Source organism: Schistocerca nitens, chromosome 2, assembly GCF_023898315.1.
Source record: "Schistocerca nitens isolate TAMUIC-IGC-003100 chromosome 2, iqSchNite1.1, whole genome shotgun sequence".
In the NCBI taxonomy this organism is placed as follows: domain Eukaryota; kingdom Metazoa; phylum Arthropoda; class Insecta; order Orthoptera; family Acrididae; genus Schistocerca; species Schistocerca nitens.
The window spans coordinates 4183786-4206015 of NC_064615.1; the positions used below are offsets into that span (position 1 = coordinate 4183786).

The 22230-nt window shown below is 38.4% G+C and overlaps 1 protein-coding gene across 2 annotated transcripts in view; it reads left to right on the forward strand.

The window, feature by feature from the left end:
• Nucleotides 1-22230, forward strand: part of LOC126235666 (ATP-binding cassette subfamily C member 4-like) — a 297379-nt gene that overhangs the window by 271552 nt on the left and 3597 nt on the right. For both annotated transcript variants that reach the window (XR_007544798.1, XM_049944389.1), the window contains exons 23-24: nucleotides 8465-8594; nucleotides 18566-18676. Coding sequence is in view for 1 of the 2 variants with exons in the window: in XM_049944389.1 (XP_049800346.1) it covers nucleotides 8465-8594; nucleotides 18566-18676 (241 nt within the window). In the remaining variant the exon portion in view is untranslated. The remainder of the gene's footprint in view (nucleotides 1-8464; nucleotides 8595-18565; nucleotides 18677-22230) is intronic.

Sequence of the window (22230 nt, forward strand, 5' to 3'; positions counted from 1 at the left end):
ACAATAAATGGCAAACATTGAAAGTGACAAAAATGGTTTTGAATTTCTGCTTTTATTACGAAGTTTGTGGCACCATGCTATGTACTCTATTATGCACTTCACTTGTTTACAGAATGTGTGTGCAGTTTTCTGTATAAGTTGTAAACAGCCTTTTGCTCCCTATATATTTACCCCCATTACCTTCAGAATTTCGACGAGAGTACTTCAGTCAACATTGTCAAAAGCTTTATCTAAGTTTACAAATGCTATAAAAGTAGGTTTGCCTTCCTTTAACCTATCTTCTAAGAAAAGGCATAAGCTCAGTATTCCCTTGTGTATTCCTAAATTTCTCCAGAATCCAAATTACTCTCCCTGAGGTTGGCTTCTAGCAGTTTTTCCACTCTTCTGTAAAGAATCCATGTTGGTGTTTTGAAACCGTGACTTACTAAACTGACAGTTTGGTAATTTTGACACCTGTTACCAACTACTTTCTTTGGAAGTCTGGGGGGTTTTCACATGCTCATGCGTCTTCCACACCAGATGGAATAGTATTGTCGTGGCTGGCTCTCCCAAGGCTATCAGTAAATCGGACGGAATGCCTTCTACCACTGGGGCCTGGATTCAACTTAGGCCTTTCAGCACCCTGTCAAATTGTTCTCGCAATCTCATATCTCCCATATCATCCATCATCATCATCATCATCCTCTTCCATTTCCATAATCTTATCTTCAAGCACAGTAAATAAACCAAAAACATTTTTGGAGTAGGAATTAAAGTTCAGGGTGAAGAAAAAAAAAAAAAAAAACTTTGAGGTTTGCTGATAACATTGTAATTCTGTCAAACAGCAAAGGATTTGGACGAGCAGTTGAACGGAATGGATAGTGTCCTGAAAGGAGGATACAAGATCAACATCAACAGAACCAAAACAATGATGATGGAGTGTACTAGAATTAAATCAGGGGATGTTGAGGGAATTAGATTAGGAAACAAGACACTGAAAGTAGCGGATGATTTTGCTATCTGGGCAGCAAAATAACAGATGATGGGTGAAGTAGGGAGGATATAAAATGTAGATAGGCATGGCAAGAAAAGTGTTTCTGAAGAAGAGAACTTTAACAATAAATATAGATTTAAGTGTTAGGAAGTCAATTTGAAGGTATTAATCTGGAGTGTAGTCGTTAATGGAAATGAAAGTTTAGATAAGAAAAGAATAGAAGCTTTTGAAACATAGTACCATGGAAGATTGCTGAAGATTGTATTGGTAGATCATGTAGCTAATGAGTGGGTACTGAATAGAATTGTGCAGAAATGAAATCTGTGGTACAACTTGGTTAAAAGAAGGGAGCTTGCAGCAGTTATTTGGAGATGAAGAGGTGTGCACGGGGTATCATGGAGAACTGCATTGACCCAGTCTTTGACTGAAGGCCACACCAACAACAGATTGCTTATTCACCACAAAGAGGAGACCTTGTGTTGCAGAAAGGCACAACGGAAAGACTGTTACACATTTCAGCTTTCAGCTGAAAGTCTTCAGATGGAAATTTTGTCAGTGCCATTCGTTTTAAAGTACTTACTAAATATTTCGGCACTGCTCCCATTGTGCCCTGTTCATGCATTTGGACAAAATGCACAGTATTTTGTAATGTGCTGCATTTTTGTTATAAAATGCAATAATACTAAGATTGTAACAGACATTGAGCACATACTTTATCTAATTAGATGAGATTAAGTATGAAAACTTGTTCTAATATTTAAGATAAAAATTTCTGATACAATGATCATGAGAACATACTTAGTGTTACAGTGTGAACAGAAAAGGCTTCATTACACAATGTATAACAAGTAGTGGCATTTATAAATAATTTTATTTATCAGCTTGAAATAATAAAGCTGCGATAATGAAACTTGGTGGTACTGTTAGTCCTTCTCTACATAATCATTATCCGAGACCAAATTTTCACATGGGTTTATGACTTGGCATAGACATTGGTTGCAGAAATATGCAAGTATTGTTGTCCAGGAAATGTTCAGCCTCAAAAATCACCTAGTCATTCTCAAAATCCCTGCCAGCAGTGGTTTCTTCATGCGAGGAATCGGGAAGGAGCAACCGGTGAGGCATAATTTGATAGCCCAAAGAAGCATAATGTGGGATTGTCTTGTGGAGAAGAAACTCGGGCATTATCATGAAGTAAAAGTACCCTCTCGGACAGCTTCCTGTGACTCTTCAACTTTGCAGCATACTGCGGCTTCATTACAAAATTTTGGTATCGTCTTCCTGTGAGAGTTCGCCCTTTACAAGTATAACCTGTTTGCACCATACCATGGTTCGCCCCTGGTAGCTGAGTGGTCAGTGTGACGGAATGTCATACCTAACGGCCCAGGTTCGATTCCCGGCTGGGTTGGAGATTTTCTCCACTCAGGGACTGAGTGTTGTGTTGTCCTTATCATTTCATCCCCCATCGACACGCAAGTTGCCAAAGTGGCATCAACTCAAAAGACTTGCACCAGGCAAACGGTCTACCCGACAGGAGCCCTAGCCACACGGCATTTCCATTTACCATACCATTGCAGTTCAAAATTGCCTTTTAGCAACACCTTATCAGATGAAGGCTGGTTTGCCACTTCATTTTGCATCATTCAAACTTGTTTTACAACATTGGGAGTGTCTGTGCCACGTAACCACTGCTGCCATACACTTCCACCAACTTAGCTTGGATTGATGCACAATTATTCCCCTTCAGATAGAAAAATCAATTGCCATGCAGTACTCCATTTCTTCAGTGGCCTGTGCCATTTTGTTTTGGCTCCTGTAACTGTGTGCTGCATTACTGTCGCACAGGAATTTTTAATGTGTACAAAGTTTGCGGACATGTATCTGCAAATAAACAAATATTAATGAGGAAACTTTGTTTGAGGTTGTTTAGTTTAACCACCTTCTGCTGTCAGGGTTACTTGCAAAAGCAAAGGATATTGTAGTTTTAGGTGATTTCAATAAAACTTTGACAGAAAATAAGAATAAAATTGACTTTGAGATTGTGATGACCTTATATAATCAGATATTGGTAATAAACTTCCCAACAAGAATTACATCAGAGTCCCAAAATACAATAGATAAAATTTTTTTAGATGAAAGTAGACATCAGAATTATACTGTCAGGCAGGTTGTAAGTGGACTTTCAGATCATGATGGAAATATTCTTACTCTTTATGATGGTAATTTGCTCAAACAACCAATTCATCAATGGAAACTCAAGAGTAATGAACGAAGAGGCAAAAGAAACTTTCAACTGTAGGATTGGTCTTTATTATGTAGCCTTGATAATGTTTATGCTAAATTTAACTGTTTTATAAATGAATTCTGAGCTCTTTTTGAAGAAATATTTCCAAAGAAATGGGTCAGAAACAGTGCTTCCAATTCTGTAAGTAAGCCTTTGATTACAAAAGGTATAAAACAGTCATGTAAAACCAAAAGGGAAACTTATGCTGCAACAAGATTATCTAAAGATGTAGAAAAATGGGAACACTATAGATTATACTGTGAAATTTATAGAAACTAATACAGAAATAAAAAGCCATTTATTATGAGAAGAAAATAGATAATTCTAATAATAAAATAAAAACAATTTGGAGCATTGTAAAAAAAAAAAAAAGAAAAGAAACAGGAAGAGATACAACAAGCAAAGAAGATGTAAATAAAATCAGATATGAAGGTACTCTAGTAGATAACGCCAAAAGTGTGGCAGAGATTATTAATCAAAACTTCCTATTGTTAACTCTATAGATTGGTTGCAAGCCCAATGTTGATGAAGCTGCAACTCTTTGTCGAGCTGTATATTCGAACGAAACTTCAGAAATGCACTTTAAACCTGTCACTGTAGATAAAATTTAAAAATCATCATGTCTCTAAAAAGTAAGAACTCTGCAGGGGTTGATACTATTTCTAGTAATTTATTGAAATATTCTTGTTTGTGGATAAGGGACATACTCTGTCATATTTCCAATCCTTCCCTTCAGGGAGGTGTTTTTCCCAGTAGACTTAAGTATGCCATTGTGAAGCCCCTGTACAAAAAGGGCGATAAAATTTAACTAAGTAACTATTGACCTATCTCTTTGCTGACAGCTTTTTCTAAAATTCTAGAAAAGCTAATACGTGTAAGAATTACTGATCATCTCGTGAAGAATGGAGTTCTCAGAAAGAGCCAATTTGGCTTTCAAAAGGGCCGTTCAACAAAAGACACAATCTATTCACTTGGAAAAGTAGTCCCAGAAACCCTTAATGAAAAAAAATGCTATCACTTTGTGTCTTCTGCTATTTGTCTAAAGCATTTGACTGTGTTGATCACCAGATTCTCTTGCAAAAAGCAAAATTAGTAGGAATAAGTGGTGTTGCAGGCAATTTGTAACGTAACGTGCCGTGCTGTATCCTGATTTATTAGTGCCACTTAAAGTTCACGTCACAACTGGATGTACCGGTATTGAAACATTTCCTCACCCAGTAGATAGTGCGCAGTGTTCTCGACCTACCTTGCTTTGTTTATTCAATACCGTCTTCCCAGTAGCTGCGTCCGTCTCGCCTAAATCACACTGAAATTAAGAAGCCAGGATCCTAGGTGAAGTTTTCCAAAATCAAAAGTCAAGATCGTATTCATTGTTGAACATTTACGCCAACCGCAGTGCGATTTATTTGTTATCACTCGCACACACAATATTCTTGTGACCAGGTCTCTTACACTTAATCGTCACGTTAGGTAGGTCAAAAACTTCCAGTCTTTAACAAAGTTCGCAATTACAGTTACCGAAAAATTAACCAACTTGCCACACTTTTGCTCCAAGAGAGTTTGACCGAGAACTAACTGAGAACTGCACCAGCTCGGACCTTATATAGAAGAGCGCTTGAATATTTGACTATTTCTGTTAATATATTATAGTTTATAATTTCCCAGGGTTAAAATGATCCTTTCTAACTGGTTTTGAAGTTAACTATTGGGTTTTATTATTTAAATAACATGAGTGAGCTGTATCAATTTAAATACCCGGAACTAACTTATGTATCCGCTGTGGGAATTCCCGACTTATAACCACAACAGACCTTTTGAACAATAATTTTTACATATTCAAATTTACTTAATTCTTAATTAATGCACTTACAAAGTTGAGACTAGAGTTATTTTGCGTAGAAAAATAATGGTAGCAAAAGTATCGAAACAGATCTCTGAATTATTTGGTAGTTTGGTCACAATTGGCACTGAAAGTCATACAGGCTACAGATTAGATTCATTGCTTAACTAAGTTACTGAAGGAGTGTAAAACCAAAACAGGATAGCAGTGGGCAACCCTGCTTCTTTACAAATTGGCTACAGTTGTACCTCCAAGACAGGAAACAAAAAGTTGTCTTGAATAGCTCAGGTGGAGCATGTGATGTTTCCTCACATTCTGAATGGAGTTCCATTACATGTGGAGTGCCTCAGGGCCCAATTTGTGGGCCACTATTATTCCTGATTTTTATAAATGATCTACCATCATGCACAAGCCTGCCTTGTAAATTTTCATTATTTGCTGATAATACCACAATTTTTATGATCAGTAGAATAGATAGTAATCTTGAGGAACCCATTTATCACATACTCTCAGAACGGAAACAACAAAATTTCTTGGAGTGCACATTGACAAGAAAATGAACTGGTCTTCACATATTACAGATCTCTGAAATGGGCTTAGCTCTGCTACATATGCCTTACGGGTTGTCACTACATGTGTTGAACCTAACACTGCAAAAGTGGCATACTATGGCTATTTTCACTCACTCGTTAAAGACAGCATTATTTTTTGGGGCAACCAGCCATTAGCAAGGAAAGTGTCCATTGCTCAGAAGTGAGCTTTAAGATTCATATGTGGATTGCGCCCAAGAGACTCGTGTAGAAATAGCTTTCGAGAACTCAAAATATACACAACTACATGCCAATATAGTTTTTCTCTCGTGTGTTTTGTTTGTAAAAATAGAGATATTTCAACCAAACAGTAATTGTCATGAGCATAACACCTCAAGGAAGAATGACACACAGCGAGCATAGAAATTTGAGCTTGGCGTGAAAGGGTGTCCACTACACAGGAACAAAACTCTTCAGTGCTCTTGCTCCTGAAATAAAGACAGAGATTCATAACAAGAGTAAGTTTAGGAAAGCACTAAAAATATTTCTGCTAGAAAAAGCTTTTTACAGTCTAGATGAATTTTTAACTAAATAAATTGTAAAATTTTAATATTATACAATACAAGTTGACATAATGCCACTAGGAATGTTATTTAACTTCAGCTCTGTATCTGCATTTGCTCTGTATCTGCTTTTTCCATAGTGCTGTAATGATTATAAGAAAATATGTATCGTCTTTTTTCCTGTATTGCTGCTCAAAGAATTTACTGTAAATTTTTATATAATTATGTGCTCAAATGTCTGTATATGCTGTAAGATTATCATACTGTATTTGTAAAGAACTGACTTGTTCCACGTCCTTGGGAACCCAACACAGTTGGACCTATGGAACACAAAATCAAATCAAATCATTAGTTAAACTTCACAACACTTAAAGAAATTGATTAGCTGAATAAGTTGCTGTCAGTTTAAGTAAACTTTAGAAAACTCACTACTTAGCTTTTATAAAGGAAATCTCCACCAAAATACAGAAATTGTACATTGGGATGCTTAATCCTCTTCGAGATAGTCCCGAGAAAGCAGCATGAGAGGATCTGGTGTTTCATTTAAAAGTCAACCCCAGAAAGTCTTCAGTTTGGCAGGTGTATATTTTCTTAAACAACATAGTTACACAGACCTTCTGTCACATAATACAATCACCTGAACTTTCTTCTTTGGTTTAATGTGCAGCACTGCACATTTACTTGCTTGAAATGCTATTTTGGTCTCTTTGTTTACAAGAGATTTATCAAATTACAGTTGGAAAGCATCATTAGAACATATTCTGTCAATATAATTTTGATGTGCACAAATGTTCATTTATAATGAATATAAAGTATTGCTTCTTAGGTTTTGAGATGAAAATAAAGTGATGAAATGCGGTTCACAATACTGGACATAAAATTAGATTTCTTATTCCAGAACGGGATTTTCACTCTGCAGCGGAGTGTGCGCTGATATGAAACTTCCTGGCAGATTAAAACTGTGTGCCCGACCGAGACTCGAACTCGGGACCTTTGCCTTTCGTGGGCAAGTGCTCTACCATCTGAGCTACCGAAGCACGACTCACGCCCGGTACTCACAGCTTGCCGCGAAAGGCAAAGGTCCCAAGTTCGAGTCTCGGTCGGGCACACAGTTTTAATCTGCCAGGAAGTTTCAGATTTCTTATTAATTGCTGAATAACTTTTTGTGCCAACATAAACTCAAGAACTTTACAGACTGCGGAATAAGATTACAAGCTTACTATTTTATACAAAAACTTTGTTTTGTCAGAAGTACAAAAAAGTCATTTGTTAATATTGAAAAATTCAAGGTTGTGTAATTACAAAATTAATTACATTCATTCTGAATCTGGCATCTTTAATAACATGATTCTCTAAGATCCTACACAAGTTTAATTACATCTGATCTTGTGAAATATTTTGAATTGTTAATTTGGCTTTATATGAAATACTCAAATTTTAGTGATTAATTTGCTAATTAGTTAAAAGCTGGAATTTGACGCTAACATTATTGTGACATCTTCACTTACTGTTTTCAAAAGTTATATAATTGGTTTTCTCATGAACATTACCAAATTGCAGATTACTAAATAATGTATTGCTGATAATTACAAAGTCTGGTTAATTACTTTTACCTTGCAGGCTGGTAAGCTAATTAGTTACACTACATCATGTACATGATGTTTGTCTTATTACATACTGTGTTCTGTGTAATGTGGATCATGTGTTCTGAAAAGCTATTTTGGGTGGTATTGAACAGTTCATAAAGTGTTCCTCATTGAGTCCTATTTCAAAATAATAGTTAAAACTTAGACTACCCATTGTAATTTATTGGGTGTGTGATAGTTCAGATTCAAAAGAAAACAGAAAAGTCAAAAAATTGGAAGACATACAAATAGAATGTTTCTCTTGTGTCTAGAACCTTTTTATTGCAGAAAATGGCTTATGATCAAGGGGGAGAAGTGTGGAAAGGGGGTAAGAAACTTATCTTGAACAATATGAATTTAGTTGTGAGTTACTGGGTATTTAGAGTGTTTCTTTCAATCTTCTTCTTTGTCCACTTTTTTTCTTGTCAGTTAGCAAGTCTATATCCCTTTCATGCATTAAGTATTGTTAAACTTATAAATTAAGTGAGAAAATAACATTTTCAAGCTGTTACTCACACAATTTTTAGATGTGTGTGGTTTCATTTTTGATAGTTTCACTCATTTGGAAGTACTTAATTAGAATTCATAACATAAATGAAATTGTTTTATGCAATGAATAAATTGTAATAAAGGCTTTTTCGTTTCAAAGAACTGATGCTCTGATACAAATAAAGATTAGGGAGAAATTCAGCAACTGTACTGTGCTTACAATTGCACATAGGCTTCACACCATCATGGACTCGGATAAAGTGCTGGTCATGGACTCCGGAACAATGGTGGTAAGAAGACCTTGTTTAAGATATAATTAAATCTATAGTACAGATGTATAATCTGATAAAACTTAAGACAATGACAATTGTTTACATTGTGTATGGGGTCACATAGCAGTTTGGTGCTATATTACATAACTTACTTATTTTAAACGTACTTTATTAATGGTGAAACCTGTGATAATTAGTGTCCCAGTTAATGTCGTATTGTTGCAGCATAGACCACAAAATGTGTATCCAGAAGTCTCCAGATCATAATTTCTCCACCATGTAACTAACAGAAAATACACAAACATCACATTTGTCTGGACTAGGTGGGATCAGATGCAATCCAGATTACTGAAACTCTGGATAATTTGGAAATATTCTGCTAAATGCCAATACTTCAATACACACGAAACTACACAAACCTTTTGATTTTGGCACTAACTAGAAATATTTTTTTGGCACTTCCACACTCTAGTTACTGCTGTCTCCTCACACTTATTTACTGAAATAGTGCATGCAGTTTGTCCACAATAAGTTGACAGTTCACACGGTAGCTGTCAGCAACAGCAGGTGATGTACCCTGCCCCACAGGAAGACTGTCAGCAGGAGATCAGTGATGAAGGGAATGCATTATCATCTGCATGCTGCAGTACTGGCACCATCATCTTTAAGTGTGTGTAAAATAATACTGGGCATTCTGTCTCAACCACTGACTCAATTGACTAAATAATTGTAGTAATAAAGAAATTAACAATCTTCCCAAACTGCTGACACTCGGTGTGTTTGCACAATTAATACATTTTGGCATGGCCAGGTTTAAATAGACTAAGCAAAGTTAGTTAATTATTTGTAGTTAACTTTGGGCTTAATGAAATTGTTGTTTGGCAGTTTGTGTAGATAGTAGATTATGCTTGTTGACAAGGTACAGTATGAGGAGAATCTTGTGATTCAATATTATAATCATACTTATTCTTTTTCATCATTATTCAGCGAGATAAAATTCATGAAAAATGCTTTAGTTTCAGAAATATTGACCTGATGGTATTGCTTTGGCTAACAAACATATATTACATTGATGATATACGTGTATCTTTGTATGTGAACTTCATATGTCTTTGTAATGGAGTCAGTCTGTTCATAATGGAGCAGCAAGTTTGAAGTTGGCATGACCTGTTGTACTGCAAATTCATTTTGCTAATGATGATACAAAATTATGAACAAGTACTATATCTGTTGTGCAGTTAAGGAAAATAGTTTGATGTTTATTGAAAAACTGATGTGAATAAAGAAACCGGCATCATTTTATTATTTCAATGTACATTTTTCAAGCAACAACCCAAATGTTCAACAGCAATCAGAATCAACCATCTAGACCAGGGCTTAACAACTGGCCGGTTTTGAGCGCGAGTACTCGCGTCTGCTCAGGCACGTGCTCACGAGCAGCTGCAAGGTCGTTGAGTAGGGAGGGAGGGGACGGAGGGGAAATGCGCGCACACGTTTGAATAGGGCCGCAGCGTGCCTATTGAATTCGCGCCGACTGTGTAACGTTTAAAGTACTACGATCAGCTCTTAACAGTCACTTCGCTGGTTAAGAATCGTGTGAAGTCGCCGTTGTGTAACCCCAACCATGCTTTCGCAGTTCAACCCCAATTGGGGGGAACTGTATCTGTTTACAGAAAAAGATGGTGTTGCAAAATGTTTAGTATGTCATAAAACGCTGAATTCTTTTACGAAATTTAATTTGCAGCGACATTATATGTCGTACCACGCGAAAGACTACGGACGTGGAAAATGTGATTGACCAGATCGTGCACAGGAAGTTATTAAACTTAAAAGGAAGCTATCCGAAGAAGATCTGGACGACGAAGAAAAATCAACTGAGGCAGCTCTCAGAGTGGGTTACGAAATTGCTTTGCTTTTAGCAAAATCCCTGCGCCCCATAACTGATGGCGATTTAATAAAGGAATGTTTGGTAGTTGCAGCGGAACATTTGTGTCCATCTCAAGTTGAACAGTTTTGGATTGTGCCATTATCTAACATGACCATTATGCGTCGCATACAGGACATGGCAGATGACGTCCAGAGCCAGCCTGCAAATATCTGTAAAGATTTTATGGCGTATTCTCTAGCTCTGGACGAAAGTGTTGATATCACTGGAACCGCGCAGCTTGCCATATTTATTAGAGGTGTTAATAGAGATCTTCAGGTGAGGGAGGAGCTCCTCGATGTAGTAGCCATGAAGAACACTACAACCGGAGGTGATATTTTAAGTAGTGTTGAAAATATAGGATTGTCGTGGAATTCTTTAGTTTCAGTGTCTACAGATGGTAGAGGCATACACTAAGCTAATAAAATTATGTGGCACGTGTACATTCTCCTTTGTTTCATTTGTGGCAGCTGTTGTCTGCCCCACGTGACTCTCCCCACTCTCCGCTCTGGCCCGGTAGTGGGGGTAGCGTGCTCGCACTGCTCGTGCCTTGCTGCTCACAGCTTGCTCCGCGAGCACGTATGTTGTGAAGCCCTGATCTAGACAAACAGCCAAACAACAACTTCATCCAGAAAAAAGTTAAGTACAGATGATTAGCTTTGATTACTGTACCTGCCCTTACTCATAACAATATGTATTTAGCATGAAAACGCGTGCAATGTCAGTAGTTTGTGAAGTTCGCTAATTTCCTTAGTAGTCAACAGAGCAAGGAGGCAGGTTAGAATTGGGGTCCCTATGTCTGGGATAGAAATAAACGTAGATATGTGCTGGAGGGGGAAGAGGAGATAGTGTAACATCCTATTGACATCGAGGTAATTAGAAATGGAGCACAAGCTCGAATGAGAGAAAGATGGGGAAGGAAATCGTTCATGCCCTTTCAAACGAACCATCCCGGCATTTGCATCAAGCAATTTAGGGAACTCGTGGAAAAGCCTAAATCTGGATGGCCAGATGCGGGCTTGAACCTTCACCCTCTCCAATTTGAGAACAGTATTCCATATATCGTGTAGGGCCCCCCGCAAGCTTGCAGAAGTGCCGCAACACAACATGGCATGGACTCGACTAATGCCTGAAGTTGTGCTGGAGGAAACTGACACCATGAATCCTGCAGGGCTGATCATAAATCCGTAAGAGTACGAGGGGGTGGGGGACCCCTTCTGAACAGCATGTTGCATCAAAATCGAAACAGTGAGGAGTCAAAGCTCGAGATGAGCAACATCAAGAGAACTGTGAGAGTTAAATCATCGTGGTTGTGTGGTCGTGATATTGGACTGTGACTTGGGTGATCAATGTTCAAACCACCCCATACCCCACCTTTCTTTTCCCACAAAATTATGAACTATCCATCCGGTCATTGCGTGTCTGTTCCCCTTCTATAGTCTTGGCAATTGCCGTACTACACATTGGTTATAGAATATTAGTCATGTGATAAGGATTACCATCTTAAACAAATATGATGAATAATGAGAGCAGGTGACATGCCACATAGACCTCTCACAGAAATGAAAACAACAAATAAACATGTATAAACTATGTTACAACAAAGGGGGGGGGGGGGGGGTTGGTTGGTTGGTTGGTTGGTTCCAAGCGGTGAAGCCGCTGTACCATTGGATTAGGGATGGATAGGGAAGGAAATCAGCTGTGCCCTTTCAAAAGGAGTCATCCTGGCATTTGCCTGAAGCGAGTTAGTGCAATCACAGAAAACCTAAATTGGGGTAGCTGGACACTGGTTTGAACAGTCAACCTCACGAATGCAAGTTCCAAAATGAAAGGCACGAGTCATAACATGTGGTACTTGCGTATAATAAATAGGAGGCACGTATGTCTGCAGGCCCCTGCCTTACACCTTGCTGTTGCAAATGGGCGTTACGCAATGACACACACACATCTGAATACAGCAGACAAGTCAGTGACCAGATGGTCAGTTCTTAGCTTGTGAGTTTGAGTGAGTGAATGAATGTGAGTGAGTCAGTGCCAATCACAACAGTCTTTTGTGTCTGTGTGTTCTGCTGCCACTTGGTGAGTAGATTTTTTTTATCTATCCAATTAAATAATTGAATCACAAGATTCATAACTTTCAATGTGGTGTATTGTGTTCAGTACTTCATGAAAAGAGGTGTGTTGAGCAATTCCATAACAGCACCTAGAGGCAGCTTTACATTGGCAGCACTTGGAGACAAATGAATATTTTCCAACCTGTGCCAATTTCTCCACTTCTGTCATGATCATCTACATCCAAACAACTAGGGTTTGCTAACATTTCAAGGAATTCAGAGGTGTTGACAGCTTCACAGACTTCAATGGTGGATTCACAAGTAGTAGCCAAAACTGTTTTCTGTGATTTCAGAATTGATAGTTCAATAACTTGATCCAAAGAAGATGCAATATTCAATATTTAACAATTTCTGTACAGAAATCACAGCACCTTCTCCCTCTTCAATTAATTTACCCAGTAACTGTCTTCTGTATACATGTTTGATGTTCTCCAGTAGAACGTGATCAGTAGTGTAGAAGAGCCGTTACATTAAGAGGGAAGAACTTCACTCCATTGAACCAACCACTTTCTGTAACTTTGAAGTCATTTCACTCGCGCACACACACTGGGAAAATGGGAGCAAATGAACACCAGCAGCTTCTTAACTGTGTAAGAAACAGATCCACACTGACCATAGTAACAGTAGCTCGAAGCATGGGACTGGTGTTGTCTAGGCTACCTGCAGTGCCAACATAATTGTACATATACAGTACTTACTTGTGTACTGCACATTTTCACATTAAATAAAAAAGTAAAGCAAATGAAAAATCAATCTGGGTTATGAGGGCTAGATAAACAAGGGTATTGTGTATGGCCATCTCTTGCTACTATAAAAGTAGAAGTATTAATCTTTGAGGTTTCTTGTTCAAACTGCTGTTGGAATAACAGCCTTACTGCAGTGTGGGAACTGTGTCAAGTGAACTAGTGGTACAAGGGGCGCTTCTTTGGTCCCTGCTATAAGCAGTTCCGTGCCACGTGCTGGCCAGCTTCAGCTCTATTGCTCTTGCCAGTCTGGCTATCTATGAAAATAGAGAAATGGGTGGCTTTTACTACAGATACCATACAACTGAGGTAAACTGACTGTAGAAAATTTTATTTATTCAACCAACTTCAGTCACTGGCAGTAACTTTTTTAAAAAAAAAAAGTTAGAGGGCCTTGGGAAAGTACGGGATGGGCTGCAACCTCAAAGGGTGCATGGCAAATACAGGACGTGCTTGGATATCCAAGGAACAGTCGGAATTGTAGTTTTAAATTGTTGTAGTTGTGCTGGGAAAGTCCCCGAGCTTCAAGCGCTAATAGAAAGCACAGAAGCTAAAATCGTTATAGGTACAGAAAGCTGGCTAAAGCCTGAAATAAGTTCTGCAGAAATTTTTACGAAGTCTCAGGCGGTGTTCAGAAAAGATAGATTAGGCAGAATTGGTGGTGGAGTGTTTCTGTCTGTGTAGTGGTTTATCTTGTAGTGAAGTCGAAGTAGATACTCCGTGCGAATTGGTATGAGTGGAGGTTATACTTAAAAGCCGAACTAAGTTAATAATTGGCTCCTTCTACCGACCCCCAGACTCCGATGATATAGTTGCTGAACAGTTCAGAGAAAATTTGAGTCTCGTAACAAATTAATACCCCACTCATACGGTTATAGTTGGTGTGGACTTCAACCTTCCCTCGATATGTTGGCAAAAATACTTGTTCAAAACCGGTGGTAGGCAGAAAACATCTTCAGAGATTGTTCTAAATGCTTTCTCCGAAAATTATTTCGAGCAGTTAGTCCACGAACCCACGCGAATTGTAAATGGTTGCGAAAACACACTTGACCTCATAGCCACAAACGATCCAGAGCTGATAGAGAGCATCATGACTGATACAGGGATTAGTGATCACAAGGTCGTAGCTAGGCTCAATACCGTTTCTTCCAAATCCACCAGAAACAAACGCAAAATAATTTAAAAAAGCGGATAAAGTGTCACTAGAAGACTTCCTAAGAGACAATCTCCATTCCTTCCGAACTGACTATGCAAATGTAGATGAGATGTGGCTCAAATTCAAAGATATAGTATCAACAGCAATTGAGAGATTCATACCTCATAAATTGGTAAGAGATGGAACTGATCCCCCGTGGTACACAAAACAGGTCCGAACGCTGTTGCAGAGGCAACGGAAAAAGCATGCGAAGTTCAGAAGAACGCGAAATCCTGAAGATTGGCTAAAATTTAGACGCGCGAAATTTGGCACGGACTTCAATGCGAGATGCCTTTAATAGGTTCCACAACGAAACATTGTCTCGAAATTTGGTAGAAAATACGAAGAAATTCTGGTCGTATGTAAAGTACACAAGCGGCAAGACGCAGTCAATACCTTCGCTGCGTATTGCCGATGGTACTGTTACAGACGACTGTGGTGATAAAGCGGAGTTATTGAATGCAGTTTTCCAAAATTCCTTCACCAGGGAAGACGAATGGAATATTCCAGAATTTGAAACACGAACAGCTGCTAGCATGAGTTTCTAAGAAGTAGATACCTTAGGGGTTGCGAAGCAACTCAAATCGCTTGATACGGATAAGTCTTCAGGTCCAGATTGTATACCGATTAGGTTCCTTTCAGATTATGCTGATACAATAGCTCCCTACTTAGCAATCATATACAACCGCTCGCTCACCGATAGATCTGTATGTACAGATTGGAAAATTGCGCAGGTCGCACCAATGTTTAAGAAGGGTAGTAGGAGTAATCCATCTAACTGCAGACCTATATCATTGACGTCAGTTTGCAGTAGGGTTTTGGAACATATGTTGTATTGAAACATAATGAATCACCTCGAAGGGAACGATCTATTGATACGTAATCAGCATGGTTTCAGAAAACATCGTTCTTGTGCAACGCAGCTAGCTCTTTATTCGCACGAAGTAATGGCCATTATCGACAGGGGATCTCAAGTCGATTCCATATTTCCGGAAAGCTTTTGACACCGTTTCTCACAAGCGACTTCTAATCAAGCGTCTCGGTTGTGCGACTGGATTCGTGATTTCCTGTCAGGAAGGTCGCAGTTCGTAGTAATAGACGGCAAATCATCGAGTAAAACTGAAGTGATATCAGGTGTTCCCCAGGGAAGCGTCCTGGGACCTCTGCTGTTCCTGATCTATATAAATGACCTGGGTGACAATCTGAGCAGTTCTCTTAGGTTGTTCGCAGATGATGCTGTAGTTTACCGTCTAGTAAGGTCATCCGAAGACCAGTATCAGTTGCAAAGCGATTTAGAAAAGATTGCTGTATGGTGTGGCAGGTGGCGCTAAATAACTAAAAGTGTGAGGTGATCCACATGAGTTCCAAGAAATCCGTTGGAATTCGATTACTCGACAAATAGTAAAATTCTCCAGGCTGTCAATTCAACTAAGTACCTGGGTGTTAGAATTACGAACAACTTCAGTTGGAAAGACCACGTAGATAATATTGTGGGGAAGGCGAGCCAAAGGTTGCGTTTCATTGGCAGGACACTTAGAAGATGCAACAAGTCCACTAAAGAGACAGCTTACACTACACTCGTTCGTCCTCTGTTAGAATATTGCTGCGCGGTGTGGGATCCTTACCAGGTGGGATTGACGGAGGACAGTGAAAGAGTGCAAAAAAGGGCAGCTCGTTTTGTATTATCACGTAATAGGGGAGAGAGTGTGGCAGATATGATACGCGAGTTGGGATGGAAGTCATTAAAGCAAAGACGTTTTTCGTCACGGCGAGATCTATTTACGAAATTTCAGTCACCAACTTTCTCTTCCGAATGCGAAAATATTTTGTTGAGCCCAACCTACATAGGTATGAATGATCATCAAAATAAAATAAGAGAAATCAGAGCTCGAACAGAAAGGTTTAGGTGTTCGTTTTTCCCGCGCGCTGTTCGGGAATGGAATGGTGGAGAGATAGTATGATTGTGGTTCGATGAACCCTCTGCCAAGCACTTAAATGTGAATTGCAGAGTAGTCATGTAGATGTATAATACATTGTTTTACAAATCACTCTTAATTGAAACTGTTGAGACTTAATACTGATGTGTAACTTATTGTAGATTTGCACACTTAGCCTTATTACTGTCATCTTACGAAGCTGAACCTGACACAAATATGTTAAGAGAATTATGTCTGAGCAATGACTGTCAACTTCCTTAACCTTGTAGATATTTAAGTTTTGAATGATAGCAGTCCATCTTCATATGTTCAGCAGTGATCATATCATATCACGTTACTAATGTCAGTTGTTTTCCTTAATACAGGTACTAAAATTTATGTATTACTGTTCTGTGGTAAATTAACAAATACTTGGGCTGAGATCTGTATCTTCAATAGTTACTGGCTTTAGTTAATAATTAACAATAAGTATTGGCAGTTTGATGCCCACTTTGTTAGCCCCTTTCCCACTGTAGCACCATTGTTATTTCTTATCTACCACGCCTCCACTGTCAGATTAGGCCAGTCATCATCACTGAGCCGACCCATATGAACTTCTCATGCGAGTGAACAAACTGACCTTCTAGGGTACTTCACTAACACTTTATTTGCTGCATTAAAGACAGGTTCTCAAACTTTCATGAAGCAAAGCTAAAGTTTAAAAAAAAAAATTGTTCTACAGTGGCAATGTCAGGCTGCATTTCCAATAAATTTTGATGTAGTATGGACAAATATTATATTCTTATATTCTTGAGCATGGTGAGCTGTTGTCGCCAGGTTCTGAGATATATTTCTCTGGCACACAGCTGATGTTAGTTTCGGTTACCTGTAAAGATTTTTGATGTAGTTAAAGTTGTGGCTGAGAGCTGATTAGTCCAGTATATCTGTCGGAGTTTCTTAAAATTGCAATGGTACTATGTTGAGATTATTTTGTCCCAAGACAATACGCAATGTGAAAACCAGAAACGCCCTCTTCCATGTTTTTACTGGCAAAGTATGTGACAAAATACGTGATGGAAGAACTGTGAACTGACCTCACTCTGGATCCCAAACTGCAAGGTGGTTATACAGTGATGGCAAATGCTACATGAAGAGGAAAATAACCATTACTGGAAACCATTGAACTTTGATTTGTACACATGTCAAAACACAAATCGTTCACAAATGGGTATCTTGAAAAAATTTCTCTTAGATATTTGGGGACACTTGCAATTTACATTGCCTTTCAAACTATTAGAGCTGCATTACCCCCCCCCCCCCCTCCGAAATCCCTCTCTCGATAATTATAATGAGCACCATATGACAGCTGATAGTGAAAATGTGTGAACTGTGCTAGGAACAGAAAATACACAAAATTGTGAGTTCACTAAAATTCCTTAGTCACTAACGTCATTACAGTTATCTTCATAGTATGTAAGGCCTATCTCTGTGACTTTAATTAAAGTTTTAGTGGTACATACACATTTCACTTTAGTTTTCTAATCAGCAGGAGTTCTATTGCAGCCACACAAAATTGCCACTAAGGGTGCTTCAAGAAAAAATGGATCAGACAAACAGTTTCTTATTTAGTCAAAGAGATGAACCCATATTCAAAGATAATCATCATAGTAAAGTAGAAAAATCTTGGTTGCAAATCCAAACATGTCTCAAAGTTAAGGGGTTATTCACTTATCAGTGCAGATAGGAATATTCGAATAGTGAGGTAGCAGTAATGAAACGCAGTTACTTTGTAGTACTGTTGAATTCTACTTTTCCAGATTCACAGAACCTACCATTGGAAATTTTAAAAAATAGTTACAGGAAACTTTCTCTAGAGGCAGTAGCCTTCTTCGCTTTGTGCTTAGTGTGTTGAGAGGCTTCAAATCCAGAGAGTAGTGGAGGGGGCCCACATTCAAACATGGTGCCACGCTATAATGAAACATTTGTTACTCCTGTCTTTTGGTTATTTGTTTACATAATATACATACAAGTGTTAGATTTTAATTTTTTTTAATGATGTCAAGAATGGGGAAACTTTAACTTAAATAACTGTTCTAGGAATTTGCACATCCATATGAGTTACTTCAAGATTCTGAGGGATACTTCACTAAAATGGTACAAAAGACTGGTGCTGCGATGGCTGCACAATTAACAGAAGTTGCAGAATCGGTAAGTAATTGGTAAAGCAGTTTTGTCTTCAGCTGCAGCTGTTAATGGGTTTTAAATTACTTAAAGGGGGAAAAACAATGAACAGCAAGAATAAAATTAATTACATGTTTAGTCATTGGCTGTGAGGGACTTGTTGAAGGAAAAATGAAATATGATCACTGGTTAGCCTTGTTGCCTTCCAGACTGCTTTTGCTTGGAATTGGTAGAATATTGGTTTAGCTATTTTTTCTTATGAAAGACAAGCTTCAAAACTATGAACAGAGGTAGGTAATGAAATCTACACACCATTAGTGGAAAATGAACTCTGAAATTATTATGATCAAAGCATATTAACAGTAACATTTTGTTTAATGGTAATAAAATGTGAGGATTCAAGTAATGAGAGAGAGAGAGAGAGAGAGAGAGAGAGAGAGAGAGAGAGAGAGAGAGACACAGTATATCAAATAATTTCAGTTGCATCACACATTTAATGAACTGCGGTACCCAGGACTATTTCTCACTGTGTAGTATGCACTGACAATGTTCCTTGTCTGTCTTTTTTTTTTAATTTGTTTGTTATTCTGATCCATAGTGTGTTATTTCAATGAGAAACTAAGGTAATTTCAAATTCAGTTACCAGCTGTATCATTGTTAGTGCCTTATGTTGTTGTTGTTGTTGTTGTTGTTGTTGTTGTTCTTGTTCTTGTTCTGGTCTTCAGTCCTGAGACTGGTTTGATGCAGCTCTCCATGCTACCCTATCCTGTGCAAGCTTCATCATCTCCCAGTACTTGCTGCAATCCACATCCTTCTGAATCTGATTAGTGTATTCATCTCTTGGTCTACCCTCCACGCTGCCCTCCAATGCTAAATTTGGGATCCCTTGATGCCTCAGAACATGTCCTACCAACAGATCCCTTCTTCTAGTCAACTTGTGCCACAAACTCCTCCCCAATTCTATTCAGTACCTCCTCATTAGTTATGTGATCTACCCATCTAATCTTCAGCATTCTTCTGTAGCACCACATTTCGAAAGCTTCTATTCTCTTCTTGTCCAAACTATTTATCGTCCATGTTTCACTTCCATACATGGCTACACTCCATACAAATACTTTCAGAAAAGACTTCCTGATACTTGATGTTAACAAATTTCTGTTCTTCAAAAACGCTTTCCTTGCCATTGCCAGTCTACATTTTATATCCTCTCTACTTCGACCATTATCAGTTATTTTGCTCCCCAAATAGCAAAACTCCTTTACTACTTTAAGTGTCTCATTTCCTAATCTAATTCCCTCAGAATCACCCGACTTAATTCGACTACATTCCATTATCCTTCTTTTGCTTTTGTTGATGTTCATCTTATATCCTCTTTTCAAGACACTGTCCATTCCGTTCAACTGCTCTTAAAAGTCCTTTGCTGTCTCTGACAGAATTACAATGTCATCGGCGAACCTCAAAGTTTTTTCTTCTTCTCCATGGATTTTAATACCTACTCCGAATTTTTCTTTCATTTCCTTCACTGCTTGCTCAATATACAGATTGAATAACATCGGGGAGAGGCTACAACCCTGTCTCACTCCCTTCCCAACCACTGCTTCCCTTTCATGTCCCTCGACTCTTGTAACTGCCATCTGGTTTCTGTACAAATTGTAAATAGCTTTTTGCTCCCTGTATTTTACCTCTGCCACCTTTAGAATTTGAAAGAGTATTCCAGTCAACATTGTCAAAAGCTTTCTCCAAGTCTACAAATGCTAGAAACGTAGGTTTGCCTTTCTTAATCTTTCTTCTACGATAAGTCGTAAGGTCAGTATTGCCTCACGTATTCCCATATTTCTACGGAATACAAACTGATCTTCCCCGAGATCGGCTTCTACCAGTTTCTCCACACGCCTGTAAAGAATTCACATTAGTATTTTGCAGCTGTGACTTATTAAACTGATAGTTCGGTAATTTTCACATCTGTCAACACCTGCTTTCTTTGGGATTGGAATTATTATATTTTTCTTGAAGTCTGAGGGTATTTCGCCTGTCTCGTACATCTTGCTCACCAGATGGTAGAGTTTTGTCAGGACTGGCTCTCCCAAGGCCGTCAGTAGTTCTAATGGAATGTTGTCTACTCCCGGGGCCTTGTTTCGACTCGGTGTGTATTGGCTTACTTGGAGCCTACTCTGTAATAAGAGTCCCAGAAGAGAAGTAATTTTGATTGTGAACTCTGAAGAAATGAAAGCACCCTATTTTACTGAGCTGACAATTTAAATGTCCTGACATGAACGGTGGTGGTGGTGGTGGTGGTGGTGGTGGTGGTGGTGGTGGTGGTCTGGAAATGATTATTTTGAGGTAGGATAACTGAGTTACATTGTATCCCTAAGTTCACACTTACATGAAGACCAGACTGTTCATTGGAGATACACTCCACAAAGGCATAAATGCTTGCAGAGGGACCCAGATTATTGGTAGTAGAATGATGAAGCTGCCAGTAAGTGCAATGGAAACATAATCTATGATGAAAGTATGTGCAACACAAGCAACATGCCATTCAGAAACGATATATTTCCTGAATGACTTAAAAGAATATGTGGAATTTGTCATCATATAATACAAGAACTTTATAACTTGATGACTTTCTTAACTGAGTAATGGGAAATGCAGACACAGATTCACAGATTGTTGACCAGAGAAACTGCAGTATACAATGCAATACTTAGTATAAAAGAGAGAAAGGTAAGAATAGAGGAATTTTGGGTAGCAGAATGATAAAAGAAAACACAAAATCATGTTGGAAAAAGAATGTCAGAAATCAAAATTATGCGAGAACTACCTCGAGAACAAAATCTTGTACATGGCTGCACGTTCAGAGACCATGAATAGTTAAAATTGAAAGAAAATCAACCATCGGTCACTAATTTTAAACAAATTAACCTGGTTTCGACACTGCTAGGAGTGGCTTCCTCAGAATTTAAAACAAAGAATAGTCTACATTCTATAACATGGTCACAGAATTATGATTAAACATGAATGATGGAGTATAAGTGCGGAAATGCCATGAAAGACTGGCAGTACTTATGTCATTTATAAAATAATAAATATCACAGAAGGGCATTAGTCACAAAGATATTTAAAATAAAGAAAACTGTGTTGGCGAGCCACTAAGGGCTGCTCGTTACTTGCGTGGTCCGTTTCGCAACCTGCACCGTGCAAGTAACGAGCAGCCCTTGTTGGCTTGCCAACACAGTTTTCTTTATTTTAAATATCTTTGTGACTAATGCCGTTCTGGCATATTTATTATTTTATAAATGACATACAAGTACTGCCAGTCTTTCACGGCATTTCCGCACTTGTACTCTATCGTACATGTTTAGGCATAATTTTGTGACCATGTTATAGAATATAAACCATTCTTTGTTTTAAATTCTGAGGAAGACACCCCTAGCAGTGTCAAAACCAGGTTAATTTGTTTAAAATTGGTGACTGAGGGCTGATTTTCTTTCAATTGTACCTCAAGAACAAAGACATACATAATTACAATACCAGGAGAAAATTACATTCATTATTCCACATTAAGGTTGTCTTCAGCACAA